A 13,813-nucleotide genomic window follows, 5' to 3' on the forward strand; every position below is an offset into this window, starting at 1 on the left:
TCCTTTGAAATGCTTTTGCTTAGGAAAAAGTGGGACTGTCCGTGTGGTCCCAGAGAAATGATGATGGTGGTGCCTGGGGAAATTCCTTGCAGCATACCATTATGGCATATTTAGTATGGATCAGAGCTGAGATTGGCTCCAGTCCATTGCTTCTTATCTGTCAAGTTGAATTTCTGTAAGAGCTTTAGTTATAAAACACTTATCATTTAACTGGTAAAATTTTATAAGTGACACTCAGGATCCCATTTCAGGCCTTTTCTTTCTTCCTTTTCCTCAATATCTCGAAACCAAAGGTTTTTTCCTAGTTTAAACAGAGTTGAAAGAGGGATGTTTCCCCACTCTGTACTTGGAGAAGATTTTGTTTGTACCGTAGAAGACTGCTCTTAATTTTCTGTGACTGTCTCACAGGGAGATACGTTCTCAGCTGATGGGGTTGAGGTAGAAAAGTAGTTCCAGATGGTGAAAACCATCCATTCTTGCTGCTGTACTGAAAGGCGATTACAGGACTTGTACTTAAATTAGTAAGTCTGAATGCCATATTTCAAAACAGGTGACATATGTCAGGAACACATCATCTGAGCAAGAAGAGGTGGTTGAAGCACTGAGGGAAGAAATAAGGATGATGAGTCATCTAAACCATCCTAACATTATTCGAATGTTGGGTGCTACATGTGAGAAGAGCAACTATAACCTTTTTATTGAATGGATGGCAGGTAAACAACTGGTGGAAATACCATTTGAGTCTTGAAATATGTAGTGTTGCATTGCTTGAGATTGTGAATTTATGTTTTCATTCCTGTGTTCACAATCAGTATAAATGTCTACTTAGAGAACAGCTGAAGTGGTCGTAGCAATGTTCTTAATGGTGCATCCTTTTGTGATTTGGAATTTTCCATACCTAACCTGTTAAAACAGTTGGAAACCCTGACTTTTCCTTCCATTTCTGACTCAAAGTGAGAAGTTTTAAATTTTTATTTATTTCCAACTGAAGTGACTGTCTCTCAAACTGTTGCATTTTCAGTGTATCTGTGTAGGTTACTATTAAAAATAACTTTGCTAGAAAGTTTGGAATACCTGTCATTTATTTTTGTCCTGAGATTTTTCATAAAAATTGTGTCAGACATTGTGCAGAGGCATTTAAGAACATTTAAAGTAAGTTTCAAATAATAGGCAGTAAGTATTGCTTTTGGAAAAATTATTTCAAACCTTAAATCTCTTAATTGGTAACATAGTAAAAAAAAGTGAAATATTTTCATAATTTTGTAGAGCAGGGACAAGAAAATCTGTCTTTATTTTGAGAAGTAGTTTTATTAATTTTATGAATGTTTTTACATGTTGCTGCTGTCCAGTTACCACGTGGTGTTTTATATATCTTTATTTCCTGTAAATGACAGCATTGCACCCTAAATTATGGTCAGAGTGGTAGCATGCAAAGCCCCCAAGTATGTGTTATTACAAGAAGTAGTGCAAGAAATATTTTCTCAAAATCTAGAGTTCTAAACCTCTTAAGTGTAATTTTTTTTCTGAAATACTATTATTTAGATAGTTAAATGTCAGGAATTGGGTTTACCTCATTCAGTCCAAGACTATATTATAATACTTAGAGAGAAAACTAGAAATCCAAAATCTTGAGAATACGTTACCAGTTTTTAAAAATAGAGGAAGATACTGCTTTTCCTTGCTTGTCTGTGTAGTTCTGTGTATTGGATGATAACAAACATAAATTACAATATTAAGAGGGAATACTTGCTGGAGTTTGCATTTACCTATTGCCTCAAAAAATAGTTAATGTACTCTGTTTACACGTTAATGTGAAGTGTGGATAAAATGTTGTTTTTAAGGAAGTATAAAATCGTTAGGAAGCATGAAGACTTTTGTCTTTAATGTGTACAATTCAATTTAGAAAGTAATTGAGGAGTGAACTACATTTCTTTTTGCCTATGAAATTATTTTAATTTTTGGGGGTAGGGAGAAATATAAATTAGTAATACTAATATGAAATTTGAGTTTTAGGATGCCGTGTTGCATGTAAGTGTTGATAGAATGTACTGTTTTGTCTTTTAGGGGGTTCAGTTGCTCACTTGTTAAGTAAATATGGAGCCTTCAAAGAATCAGTTATTATTAATTACACAGAACAACTTTTACGTGGCCTTTCTTACCTCCATGAGAATCAGATAATCCATAGAGATGTTAAAGGTGAGAATAACTGATCTATTCTTTTAGAAGGAGTATTCAGAAAGCAGTATATGTTTTGGCCTGAGACCTGTTTGTTCTCTCAGATACCATCTCAGGAGTGGTATTTCTACTGGGTTTGTCTGATCATTTATAAGAAACTCTATTGCTGAAATTAATGAAGATGCTACTGAAATTAATCAAAATGTTTGTGGCAAGCTTGTGGCATTTGGTACCTGTACTAATAATTGTCTTTCTGAATTGGTTAAAATAAGATAGAAAGTTGCCATACAGTTTTAAAACTACTGCTACTTGAATGAATGTAAATGTTTACCCTGAAATGATAGTAAAATCTGTGAACAAACCAAGATAAAGAGGCCAGATTTCTAATGTGTGGAGATACTGTGATGAGTTTTCTTTCTTCATCCTAATTGAACATAAATACAGTTGTACCCTGAGTAACATCTGAACTTAACTGGGAAATACCAGTCTTACTGAGCTTTTCCCTTTAATGTCACTATAGCTGTCCATGAACTGGATGTATATTTATATCAGTAGAACATATTGATGGCATTTACTAATTTTTGAAACAGTTTATCTTTAAATTGCTTGTAATTATCTTTAAAGCAACTCAGGGTTGCTTGATAATGAAATAGCTTCAAATTTCCTGAGGAGCTGCAGGCAATGAAAGCCTCCAGGACTTTGGGTCGCCATTTTCTTCCATTATACCATCTCCAGGCGTTGTTCCAGCATCCTGTGTGTTTGCCCTACTTTGAAAATTTGATTGCCTCTCGAAATCTCTTGAACAGCCTCAAGCTGTGTGCAGAATCATTCAGGCATAACAGAAAAGTGAGGTTATTAGACCGTATCCTTGATTTTTAGGTTCTCTTGATACTGAGGTGGGGAATGTCAACCTGTTTAATTTTGAGGTGCAGGGAGGAAAAGTGTCAAGTGTCTGTTCATCCTTTTCCCTTTCATGGAAACCCAACTAGTAGTATTTTTATTGTACTCTTGACAGGTGCCAATTTGCTAATTGACAGCACAGGTCATAGATTAAGAATTGCTGATTTTGGAGCTGCAGCCAGGTTGGCATCAAAAGGAACTGGTGCTGGGGAGTTTCAGGGACAGTTGTTGGGAACTATTGCATTTATGGCACCAGAGGTAAGAAACCAATTTTTAAAGTTATTTCAAAAAGTTTGTTTGAACTCTTTAAGCTAATTCATGTAGCCAAATAACAGAAAATTGCTGTATATGCTTCAAATGTGTTTGAAATGCCTTTGTTCTAAAGATTAGGAATGATTCCAGCATGGTGATGGTAAGTTTCTTTCTTGCTGTCATTATTTCAAGTAGTTTGCTATAAGATAGAGTTATCATGAGTGTTGTTACTAATGCCAAAATGACCATTTGCTCAAAAACTAGCCATTGCAAGGTACTTTGCTTGCCACTTGCTCAAGTATTTTATTTACTAGATCTCTAGACCTGTGTAAATCTTGTGGCATTTACATCACTGGTCACTCTCTTAGCCTGAAATGTTAATCAGAATACATTTTTTTGATGATGTGTTGAGGTTTACTTCTAAATGACTTAGAGCTAAGAGACTTTGAATTATATAATCTGATTTTTGGTGTCTGTCTGTTCAGGTCCTGAGAGGTCAGCAATATGGAAGGAGCTGTGATGTGTGGAGTGTTGGCTGTGTTGTCATAGAAATGGCTTGTGCTAAACCTCCTTGGAATGCAGAGAAACACTCCAATCATCTTGCTCTGATATTTAAGGTAATGTATTTTGTTATTACCAATATACTACAAAAGGTGACAAGTAATCTTGTGCACAACGATGTGAATTTTAGAAAAGTGTGCATGTAGCAGGGGTTGTTGCAATCAGATTTTTTTTATAGTGGAGCTGTTAGAACAGAAGCAATAGTGGTACCAATATAATCATACTTGGTTCTTTAAAAAAAAAACCAAAGAAACTGATACCAGTAAAAAAGATACTAATACTAAACCATTCTATAATGATATTCAAAATCATTATAGAATGGTTTGTGTTGGAAAGGGCCTTAAAGATAATCTAGTTCTACCTTCTCCACCATGTAAGGGGGCACCTTCCACTAGACCAGGTTGCTCAGAAATGTCTAATCTAAGATATAAAAATATAGTGTAACGGGGCTAAAAAAAAAAATTTAGGAATAGAGTTGATCTTAAATTCGGCAGAAGATTGGGATGTTAACTTTTTCTTACAATCGTGTGAAATACAGAAGCTCTTTTTTTCCATAAACCATTTGTGTAGTTATTCCCATTTCACAGTGGGGAAGCTCCTTCTTTAAAAGCCTAATGTTCCATGATCAGATCTTGCTGAAAGATATTTTCCTTCATGCCATGCTATATATGATTTTTGCCCTTTCCTTTGCTTGCTAGATCATTCATTTTGGCATTCATGTTTCATAGTAAAATCAGTTAGTTATATTTAATTCTAAAGGTCCAGTTGAACTGTAGGCATAACTGAAGAAAATATTAGTGCGAGGGAAGGAAGTGTTTGCAGAAAACAGACATTTAACAGCAGTACTCAGATATGTTCTAAGTAAAATCACTGGTGCTAAGAGATTGTCTTGGTTCTGCATTGATGTGAATCTCTGGTGCTACTGTAGTGTTCCCAGTCATCCTGCTTTAATCCAGCTAGATAAAATTAAAATTAATTTCGTTGGGAGGGATCTGTGTCTTTCTGAGAAATATTTGTATTTGGGTAGTAGCAGCAGAAATACAGTAAAGGCAGTGCCAGAAAGCACACCCAGTTTACTTCTTGTAATGTAAAATCACTCAGCTTAATCTCTCTCCATGGTGACTCAAGCCAGTTAACAGTGAAGGCAGCTAGTACACTAAAGAATGTCCATATGTGTGTTGTAGGAGCTTCTTCTGTGGCCTGCTCTGAGATGATCACTGCAGGATCTTGCTGTGAGGAGAACTTTTAGAGAAAAGTATCAGGAAGGAGTCAAACTAAAAAGCAATAGGCATAAGGACAATAAACTGAAAGTAGTAATGTAATCTTCAAACTGCAGTAGGAAACATGCTGAATGGAGAAAAGTTCATAAATCTAACTCATCAGCTGAAATGATCAGTTTGTAGAATGTTTTTGGGCTAGGAGAGGGGGCATAATCACTGATTTCTAAAAAGTTATTTCCCCTTGTTCAGATTGCTAGTGCAACTACTGCTCCATCAATCCCTACACATCTGTCTCCAGGCTTGAAAGATGTGACTCTTCGATGTTTAGAACTTCAACCTCAGGACAGACCACCTTCAAGGGAGCTGCTGAAACACCCAGTCTTCCGTACTACATGGTAGCTACTTATTTGTAAGGCTGAAATACTGAAGAAAATGCTACTGAATATATAGTAACTGTCTTGCAGTGCAGTTACATGCAGCAAATTATATTATTCTGCTGACCTTAATGATATTTACATCAAGAACATAAGGCCAGTGGAGGACCCTACCTAAGTATGTGGTTGACAAATCAAGATCTTTACCTTTATCTAAGCTCAGTATGCAACATTTGACAATTCATGCAGAGATATGTAAGCTGTGCCTTTTCAAACATCTGGCTCTATGTTAATATAAAAACATTTTTTCCTTAAATCTGCATGATTATTTAGCAGGTAAGTGATTTTTATTTAATTTAGAGCACTTTTTCAGCACTATTAGAAGCTGAGAGGCTCAAGATCTATTTTAATATCGCAATCACTGTTCAATTTCACATGTAGATGCTCTGCAATTAGTAAGTTTTCAGTACTGGTTAAAAGGACACACTGTATCTGTCCCTTTTAATTACCTGATGCTCTCTGAGTAACAAATCCAAATATTGATGGAAACTTTAAAAAAAGCATTTGCCTTCCTATAAAGTAAGAGCAGGCACTCATGGTTCACTGTGCATTTACTGCTGGCCATGTAATTTCTTTTGAAATCAAAGTTTGTTTTCTTTGTATTTTTAACTTTCATGAAAAGGGGATATTTTAAAATAGTCTTTAGAAAAAAAGATGCAAGCTGTGTCATGGAATATTTTCCTGACACAAGAGTTTTAAAACCAGATTTGCTGGAAATCTGGGATAAAATGCCACCTTCAACAAGGATATGTTGAAGGCACTGATAGTATAGGTTATTTAATAAACAAGATTGTTCTGTATAAAGCAACTTAGTCTGAACCATGCTAGAAGTTGTTGAGCCTTTTTTTTCATATAGCAGTTTCTTCTGGCAAATCATGTAGAGAAGTTCCATGTCAAGGGCCCCCCAAACCCAGCTTCCATTAAAATCTTTATGGGAGACTTTGGCATGTACTTCAGTGTGAGCAGGTGCCAAATGAGCAAGTCTCATTCTTTGTGTAAAGAAACTGAGGTTACATTCTCTACTGATAACAAGTTTTACCTGCTGTTTTCCTTCTGCCGTACATCATCTATTTACTGTAGCCATTTGTGGTAATTTAATTTGAAAATGTTAAAAATATTACCATAAGAAAGGTATTTATTTTAACAAGAAACAAACTTGGACTTGAAGATCGAGATAAAGTAAAATGTGAAGTAAAGCTTCACCTTTAGTGCAAAACTTGTTGGTTTTTAGGAGATGTGGGGTTTTTTTTAAAACAGGTTTTTAAAATTATTTTAAAGGCAGGTTTTTAGATTCTGATGCATGTAATTCTGAAGGAAAATGGCAGCTTTTTCTTTTGCTTTTTTAAAAAATGGGGATCTTTTTTAATCTAATAATGATTGTGTTTAATCCATTTTGAAAAAAATACTGTTCATGTTATAACTCTTCAGAAGCCAGTTGGATTGTTGGACTCAAATAGAATTGGTTATTTTCAAAGACTCAGGACAAACTAAATAAGCTATAGTACCTTTAAAGTGTATAATACAAATTGGAAGCAAGACATCTTAAAGATAAGTTTACATTAATAATAGTGCTCATACTAATAAAAAAAAAACAAACCATGTCATTAGTTGTGAATGTGTTTCTTTTGGAAATTTTACATTCCTTTGTTTTTGAAGATTGGCAGACTTTGAAGAGTTAAAAAGATGATACCGAAATGTGAAGTTTGGTAGCTCTGTTTTGTACTTGACTTTTTTTTTTGACCACTTTAGAATTTCTCATTCTAATAAGATTGTTTCCAAGTCTTTCCTGTGTGCAAGCTTTAAAGGATGCACTCTTGCCAATTCATGTACTGGAAGATCAGTTTTCTGGCAGAAATGTAAACTGTATAAACTGATGAACCTCAGCTAATCAGTATTACTATGTAGATCACCATGCCTACCACATTTCAAACTCAAACTGCCTCTTAGGTGTCCAAATGTGTTTGTTTGAGTTTGCATTTCCCTCGGCTTGCTGGTAATTGTGGTGTTTTTAAAATGGAGATGTGATGTAATATTCTTATTTTCTTTGGATCAAAGCTGGACTGAAAATTGTATTGTGTAATTATTTTTTGTGTTCTTAATGTTATTTGGTACTTAAGTTGTAAATAACGTCTACTGCTGTTTATTCCAGTTTCTACTACCTCAGGTGTCCTATAGAGTTTCTTCTACCAAAGTTCACTTTCACAATGAAATTATATTTGCTATGTGACTGATTCCTAAGACTTCCAGGGCTTAAGGGCTAACTTCTATTAGCACCTTACTGTGCAAGCAAATTTTACAGAAATCTCTGGGTTAAGAAATTTGGCTTCATTGTATCCTTTGTTATTTTAAATATATCAAGATATTTTAATTAAAAGTTTTTACCCCATTGAACCAATTTTATATAGTATAATTTGTACGTATTTTGGTGGTTTTTGTCTTTATAGCAAATAAAAGTTTTTGAACAAACTTTGTCCTTTGCTTACTGTAAGACAAACACATTCCTTTTATTAATGGAAATAAAATATTTCTGGTACACTTCACTGTTTATACACAATTTCATACACTTGATATATCGAGACTTATTTTTCTAATAAAGGGCAGCAAAAAAGACTAATTTTTTTAAATGAATGATAAGGAAAGGAACTTCTCATGTGACAGCACTGTTATCTACAAATCTCACTTGATTATGCCTTCAATACAGAAATTGTCTAAATTTTGCCTTACTGCAAAGATAACAATTATGTATTCAAGTGAGCTGGTTAAGTCAGTTCTGGAGCCATTGAAGTGTGTTGGAAGTCAATCTGTTGTTTTATGTTTCTGGTGAAATTATTCTGTTGCTTGAGATTTTTAATAGCAAACATAAGCCTTTTACTATTCAGGCAATCCATATATTGCAATGCTAGGGCCTGTTTCAGTTCTTGTCTTTCTCCAGGTATTTTTCAAATTTTAAAAATTTATAATTTTTTATGGAAACAGATTTAATCTATAGGCTTTCTTGTGACTATAAAATATGTATTTCGAAGGACTGCAGTTATTATTAATTTTTATTAGGTATGAGACTTTCTGCAGATAGATACAAGTGTATCAATTCAGAAAAAACTGGCAGCAGAAATCTTCAAATAAATTCTAATACCTGATTTCTCAAATCAGAAAAATTTACTACCTGAAATGTCAGAAAGGAAAATGCATGGCAAGGATTAAGTAGGAGATAAACTTACTGTAATGTATCTGATTTGCTATAGAAGTTCTGAATCCTGCAGTACTGTGTCCCGCTCGTGATGTTGCAGCCTCCTTTCTAGGAACGAGGGATGGCAGAGATCACTGGTGCCCAGCAGGTGACAGTAAACTTCAAGGACGCCTACTTAGGGAGCCAAGTATGTGCACAGGGCATGTTCAGTTCTTGCACAGGGAAAGGGTAAGCTCCATGCCTGGTGTGACTTCTCCAGTGAGAATAAAAACACATTTCTGCGTGTTGGTCATAGGTTGAAGTCTGATGGCATTTCATCTTTGCAAGTTCTCTCTCGAGGCTAAGGAATGCCTCCAGAACATGTTGGAATGTCACATATGTCCTTTCATCACATGAAAGTGGGCAACTTGTGTGCATGGCAGTTGTGACCTGACAGCCCACCTCCCAAAGTTCTCTATTTCCCTTACTGACTTTTCACTCGTTGCTTAGTCTTCCTTAGTGACCTGAATCACGCTGTGACTGCCTTACTTTTCAGAGCCACAATATGCATGTGATGTGGTGAACATGTGTGCTATTTTGTGGTTATAGCACATGGCTGCTGAAACCAGAGTTGCAAGTCTTGAGGTGAGACCTTTCTTCCCTGTAGTTACCGAGGAAGGCCAGGAGATGGCAGGGAAGCACTTTGCGGGCATTTTTCCTCAATTTCTTCCGTTCGCACCAGCTCTGCGCTAAGCTCCTGTTCTTGGAAGGGGTGAGGCAGGCCAACTGGGGAATTGAAGTGATTGTGGAATAAATCAAGGCACAACTTTAAATATTTGTAAAGCTCTGAGTTGGTACGTTAATTCTAATAGTTACATTGCTTTGATGGGCCTGTGTCAGATTTCCCAAACCCTTGTCAAAATTTCAGGTCCAGAGGAAGGACTGTAACCCCTTAGAGTGTTTTAAATGTCTGATTTCTCTATTTACTCCAAAACCAATTCTCAGATGCTCCATATTTTTAAACTGCTTTTTGAATAAAGTAAAATACATACATGCGTGTTCTTTTTTCCCAGTTCATTGTGTAATAAATAGGTGTGATTCATGCTGATAAAATTGAAACAGTAATCAATATTGATACAGTAATTAATACTTGGAAATAATAAAACAGTTAAAGGTGTAATGCCAAGAAAGAAAGGGAGAGGAGGGGCACCCCCCTTTCTCCTGCAGATGTTCAGAACAAGAAGCAAGAGAACTATTACTAAATTTAGTTGGAAGAGAGGAAAATTTGGTTGGACATCCAGGAAAATGCTAATTATATGAGAATTATTGCTTTGATGCCAGAACATAATATTGGCTTGTATGATACTAGCTTTGGCTTACATTGTACCAGCTTGGTGCGCATGTGTAGTCCAAACAGTGAATCAAAGGACGGCGAGGAAGAGGAGAGGCCTTCTTCAGGAATGACCCCCAAAGAGTGGTGCGACCACCTAAAAAATGGTGGAGCACGCGTGGTAAAGGTGATGATGAGGGTGGAGATACAAGTGTGACGAATCGAAAATGGGAGGGGATGGTAATGATGTACAGCATAAAAGGGGTAATTTTGGTTTGGCAAGCTTGTACGTGAGGGAACAGGGGTCAAGCCCTGCCCCCTGTTCCCTGCGCTACCCCATGCAGTTATTTTTGCTTCTGTGCTATTATAAGAACCTAATTATCCCTTATTTTAACCAAATTATGTTGTCAATATTTCAAGTGTATTCAATTTTATATATTTTAAGCTACTTAATTAAAATTGCTGCTACATTTAATTTCACTGGGTTTCTTTTATGATGGGATAATTGGGCAAATACAACAATTGGCAGTGTTAAACTAAAACTGAAGATGAGCAGCATCCAAAGATTTAAGTTTCATGAAACTGGGTATCCAAGCAGCCAAAGGACAACAGTGGCCAAAAATAACAGTACCCTTATCTTTACACCTGTGGTGGTTTGTAGAGAATTATTTGAGGACCATTGCTAATTTCTGAAGACCAATTGCTGAGTGATTGTTTTCCTCACTAGAGGTTTTTTTTTTTAATTAGCTTAGAGATAAGTGATGGTAGAATGTGGCACCAAAAGGACTTATGCCCCTGTTTGTAAATGCTCGTGATTTGTAGTATATCCCTTCAATCTGTGTACTTCGATGCTGCTGTTGCTGTACATCAGTCAGTGGGAAGCACCCTTAAATCTACAGTAGCTTATGATGTTACAAAGTACAAGTCTCATCTCCTTGTTACCACAGCCACATACTAGCTAAAAGCGTGGACAGAAGTGTAACAAGGCTCACGTCTATAACTGAGCCACCCTTTTTGACTACATGGATCACAACTCTGGAGGACAAGTGTTAGGAGGAGCAGCTGAGGGAGCTCGGGTGGTGTGGGGATGGGCTCAGCCTGGAGAAAAAGAAGTTCAGATGAGACCGTCCTGAAAGCAGCCAGGTCGGCCTCTTCTCCCAGGAAACAGATGTGAGGATGTGGCCGTGACTGCTGCGAGGGAGGTTCAGGTTGGGTATTAGGAGGAATTTCTTGACAGGGAGGATGATTAGACGCTGGAAGGGGCTGCCCGAGGAGTGGTGGAGTCGCTGTCCCTGGAGATGTTTAAGGGGAGATTGAGCAGTGATGCTCACTGTGGTGTTTGGTCATAGGATGGGCTCGATCTGAGAGGTCTTTTCCAACCTAATTAGTTCCGTGACTGTCTGAGGCACTAACAGCCCTGAGCATCGCTAGAAGCAGGCACTGGATGATTTTGGAGAGGTGATCTGACAGTGTAAGGAGTGGTCTTTAACGGCCGCTTCTAGATAATTTTTAAACCACCTTTTCATCTGACCTTGTCTTTTGGGATTGTTCAGTACAACACAGGAGGTGCAACGTAGCATTGTTCCGAGAGACCTGTGTGTATTTCCGTATGTAAGCGTGCCCCCAGGAGCTATGCGTTTTCATTCCCGGTGCCTGCAGCTTTCCCGGTTCGGGGTCCCGCCCCTCGTTACCGGCGGCGCGCAGCCAGACCCGGGCCCGCTCCGGCCGCTCCCCTCACGGCCCGAGCCGGCCGCTCGCAGCCAATGGCAGCCCAGGACACAAGCGCGCGGGCGTGTGTCGGGAGCGCCGATTGGTTGTTCCAGTTTGCGCGGGCGCGGCTCGGCGGGGGGCGGGGCCGCGGCCGTGAGGGAGAGGCCGCCATGCTGCGGGAGCTGCGGCGGCGCTGGCGCTCCTACAAGTACCGCTTCGTGCCCTGGCTCGCCCTCAACCTCCGCCGCCAGCGCAGGTGAGGCGCGGAGAAAGGCCCCGCTGCCCCTCGTCGGGATGGTCTGGGGCGCCGCAGGGGCTCACTCGGGTTTGTTACTCAGAAGTGCTTCAGTCGCCCCTCGGCTGTCATGAAATTCTTAGTCAGACACCTTAAAATTATATTTAACGTTGAAGATAGATAGAAAGGACAAGATAAATAGTTCTTGTTGGTAAGATGTGTATGCCCTACTTTAATCATAAAAATAGTGTTTGAATTTAAGTTATTATGACTTGGTTGTAAGTAACAAAAATAAAATAAGTAACTAAATTATAACCTTCCTTGCCCATGCAATATTTGTCATGCCTCATTTAAAGTGTAATTAACTCTTTGTGTTTTTAAATAAACATGATAATTTCGTTTTCGGTGTTTTTTTCATTATGAGCTCTATAGGGTTTAACCTGCTTGTGGTAAGTACTCAGAGATGATGATTTATACTAGAACAGATACTGGTTTTTATTAAACACTCTTTTAGTGTTTTAAGAACAGTGGCTTTAGCTTGAACAAGCATGAAAAAAGCTTGGGGTTTTCTAAAACAACAAGTGTATCAAAGTTACTGGCGCTGCAAAATGGCTCTTCTCTATTTGGAAAAAAAATGTAACATATGCTTATTATTTTAAAATATTTTATTTTCTTTGCAGGACCCTTCGATATGTTCCTGAAAGCTCTCAAGACAAAATTATTGCTGATGAAGATGTTTTTGAAACACTAGTGAAAACATTTAAAGCTCTGTTCATAAATGACTTCAGTAGACAAGCAGATATTCTGGCCTTGCTTCCAGAAGTCAAGTGTCAATATCTGGAATTACTTACTGTGGAGCAGCAGCGGTCAGAAGTAAATTCTTGTAACCATCAGGGTCAGCAGGTGTTTAGTCCTGAGGAAGTTTTGTTTAACACGCTTGGGTTCACTGTCAGCAGAGACCGGAGTTCGCTGGTGTCTGCTGGAACTGGAGTCTTTGTTACCAGAGGTTCTGTTCCCAAAGGGACGGTTGTGTCTATGTATCCTGGTAATGGAGAGTTCTTATTTTTGATTAAGTTAGATGGGACTTGTAACCATCTGATCGTGGAATGCCAAAGATCTACACTAATTTTTATTCTATGGGTTTCCTTTCTGTCATTCCTTAACAAAATCACTGGTTAGGCTGCATGAGAATATTTATAAACTATCTAGAGTTATTTTAGAAATACAAAAAGCAATATTGGGAAGGATAATTCTGTTTATAAAAAATTTTTAGTACTTAAAGCCTGATTTTCCTGCAGCTGGAAAACCTGTTCCAGATTCTTTAAATGTAGGTGCACAGGAGAACTTTAACAGAACAGTTTAATTCTTTGGGGTTTCCATTTTGGTTCAGGATTTGAAAAATGAGGTTTGAGATCTCCACGCAGATCAGTAGACAATTGCATGAGCTTCTTCACAGTACAGAAGTACAAAATGGAGAATGAAAATAAAACCTTCATTTAGCAGAACTTTATTCCATGAAGTGCGTTTGGAAAGATCAATACTTCTGTCTTCCTTATTTCTTGGAACTGTATTTGCATACGTTTCTTAAAAAGGTTTGTAATTCTATCGGTGTGGTCAATCTAGCAGCTCTGCTGAGTTGCTTTGGGTTTGTTTCTGTTTCATCTGCCAGCAGAATCATCCCCTGTGGTCTCTGGCTGGTGCCAGCGAGGCAGCATCAGGAGCAGTCCCAGCACTCTCTGGGCAGTGGAGTGCATTTTTTGGAGTGCCTGCCCATTGCCATTGATTACTCCTGAACTGACTGGTTGTTAAGTGACAGCGAGAGAGCCTGCC

At 37.9% G+C, this 13,813-nt stretch overlaps 1 protein-coding gene across 13 annotated transcripts in view; it reads left to right on the plus strand.

The window, feature by feature from the left end:
* Window positions 1-13,813, plus strand: part of MAP3K1 (mitogen-activated protein kinase kinase kinase 1) — a 69,751-nt gene that overhangs the window by 50,609 nt on the left and 5,329 nt on the right. For 3 of the 13 annotated variants that reach the window (XM_064404188.1, XM_064404186.1, XM_064404184.1), the window contains exons 16-21: window positions 551-713; window positions 2,065-2,196; window positions 3,191-3,333; window positions 3,813-3,944; window positions 5,358-5,503; window positions 12,664-13,028. In XM_064404188.1, the coding sequence (XP_064260258.1) occupies window positions 551-713; window positions 2,065-2,196; window positions 3,191-3,333; window positions 3,813-3,944; window positions 5,358-5,503; window positions 12,664-13,028 (1,081 nt within the window). Of the gene's footprint in view, window positions 1-550; window positions 714-2,064; window positions 2,197-3,190; window positions 3,334-3,812; window positions 3,945-5,357; window positions 5,504-8,784; window positions 11,247-11,887; window positions 12,005-12,663; window positions 13,029-13,813 lie in introns of those variants that run through there. The other 10 variants (XR_010353020.1, XM_064404187.1, XM_064404189.1 and 7 more) reach the window with 8 other exon arrangements.

This window comes from Passer domesticus, chromosome Z (genome assembly GCF_036417665.1).
Source record: "Passer domesticus isolate bPasDom1 chromosome Z, bPasDom1.hap1, whole genome shotgun sequence".
Taxonomy (NCBI): Eukaryota; Metazoa; Chordata; class Aves; order Passeriformes; family Passeridae; genus Passer; species Passer domesticus.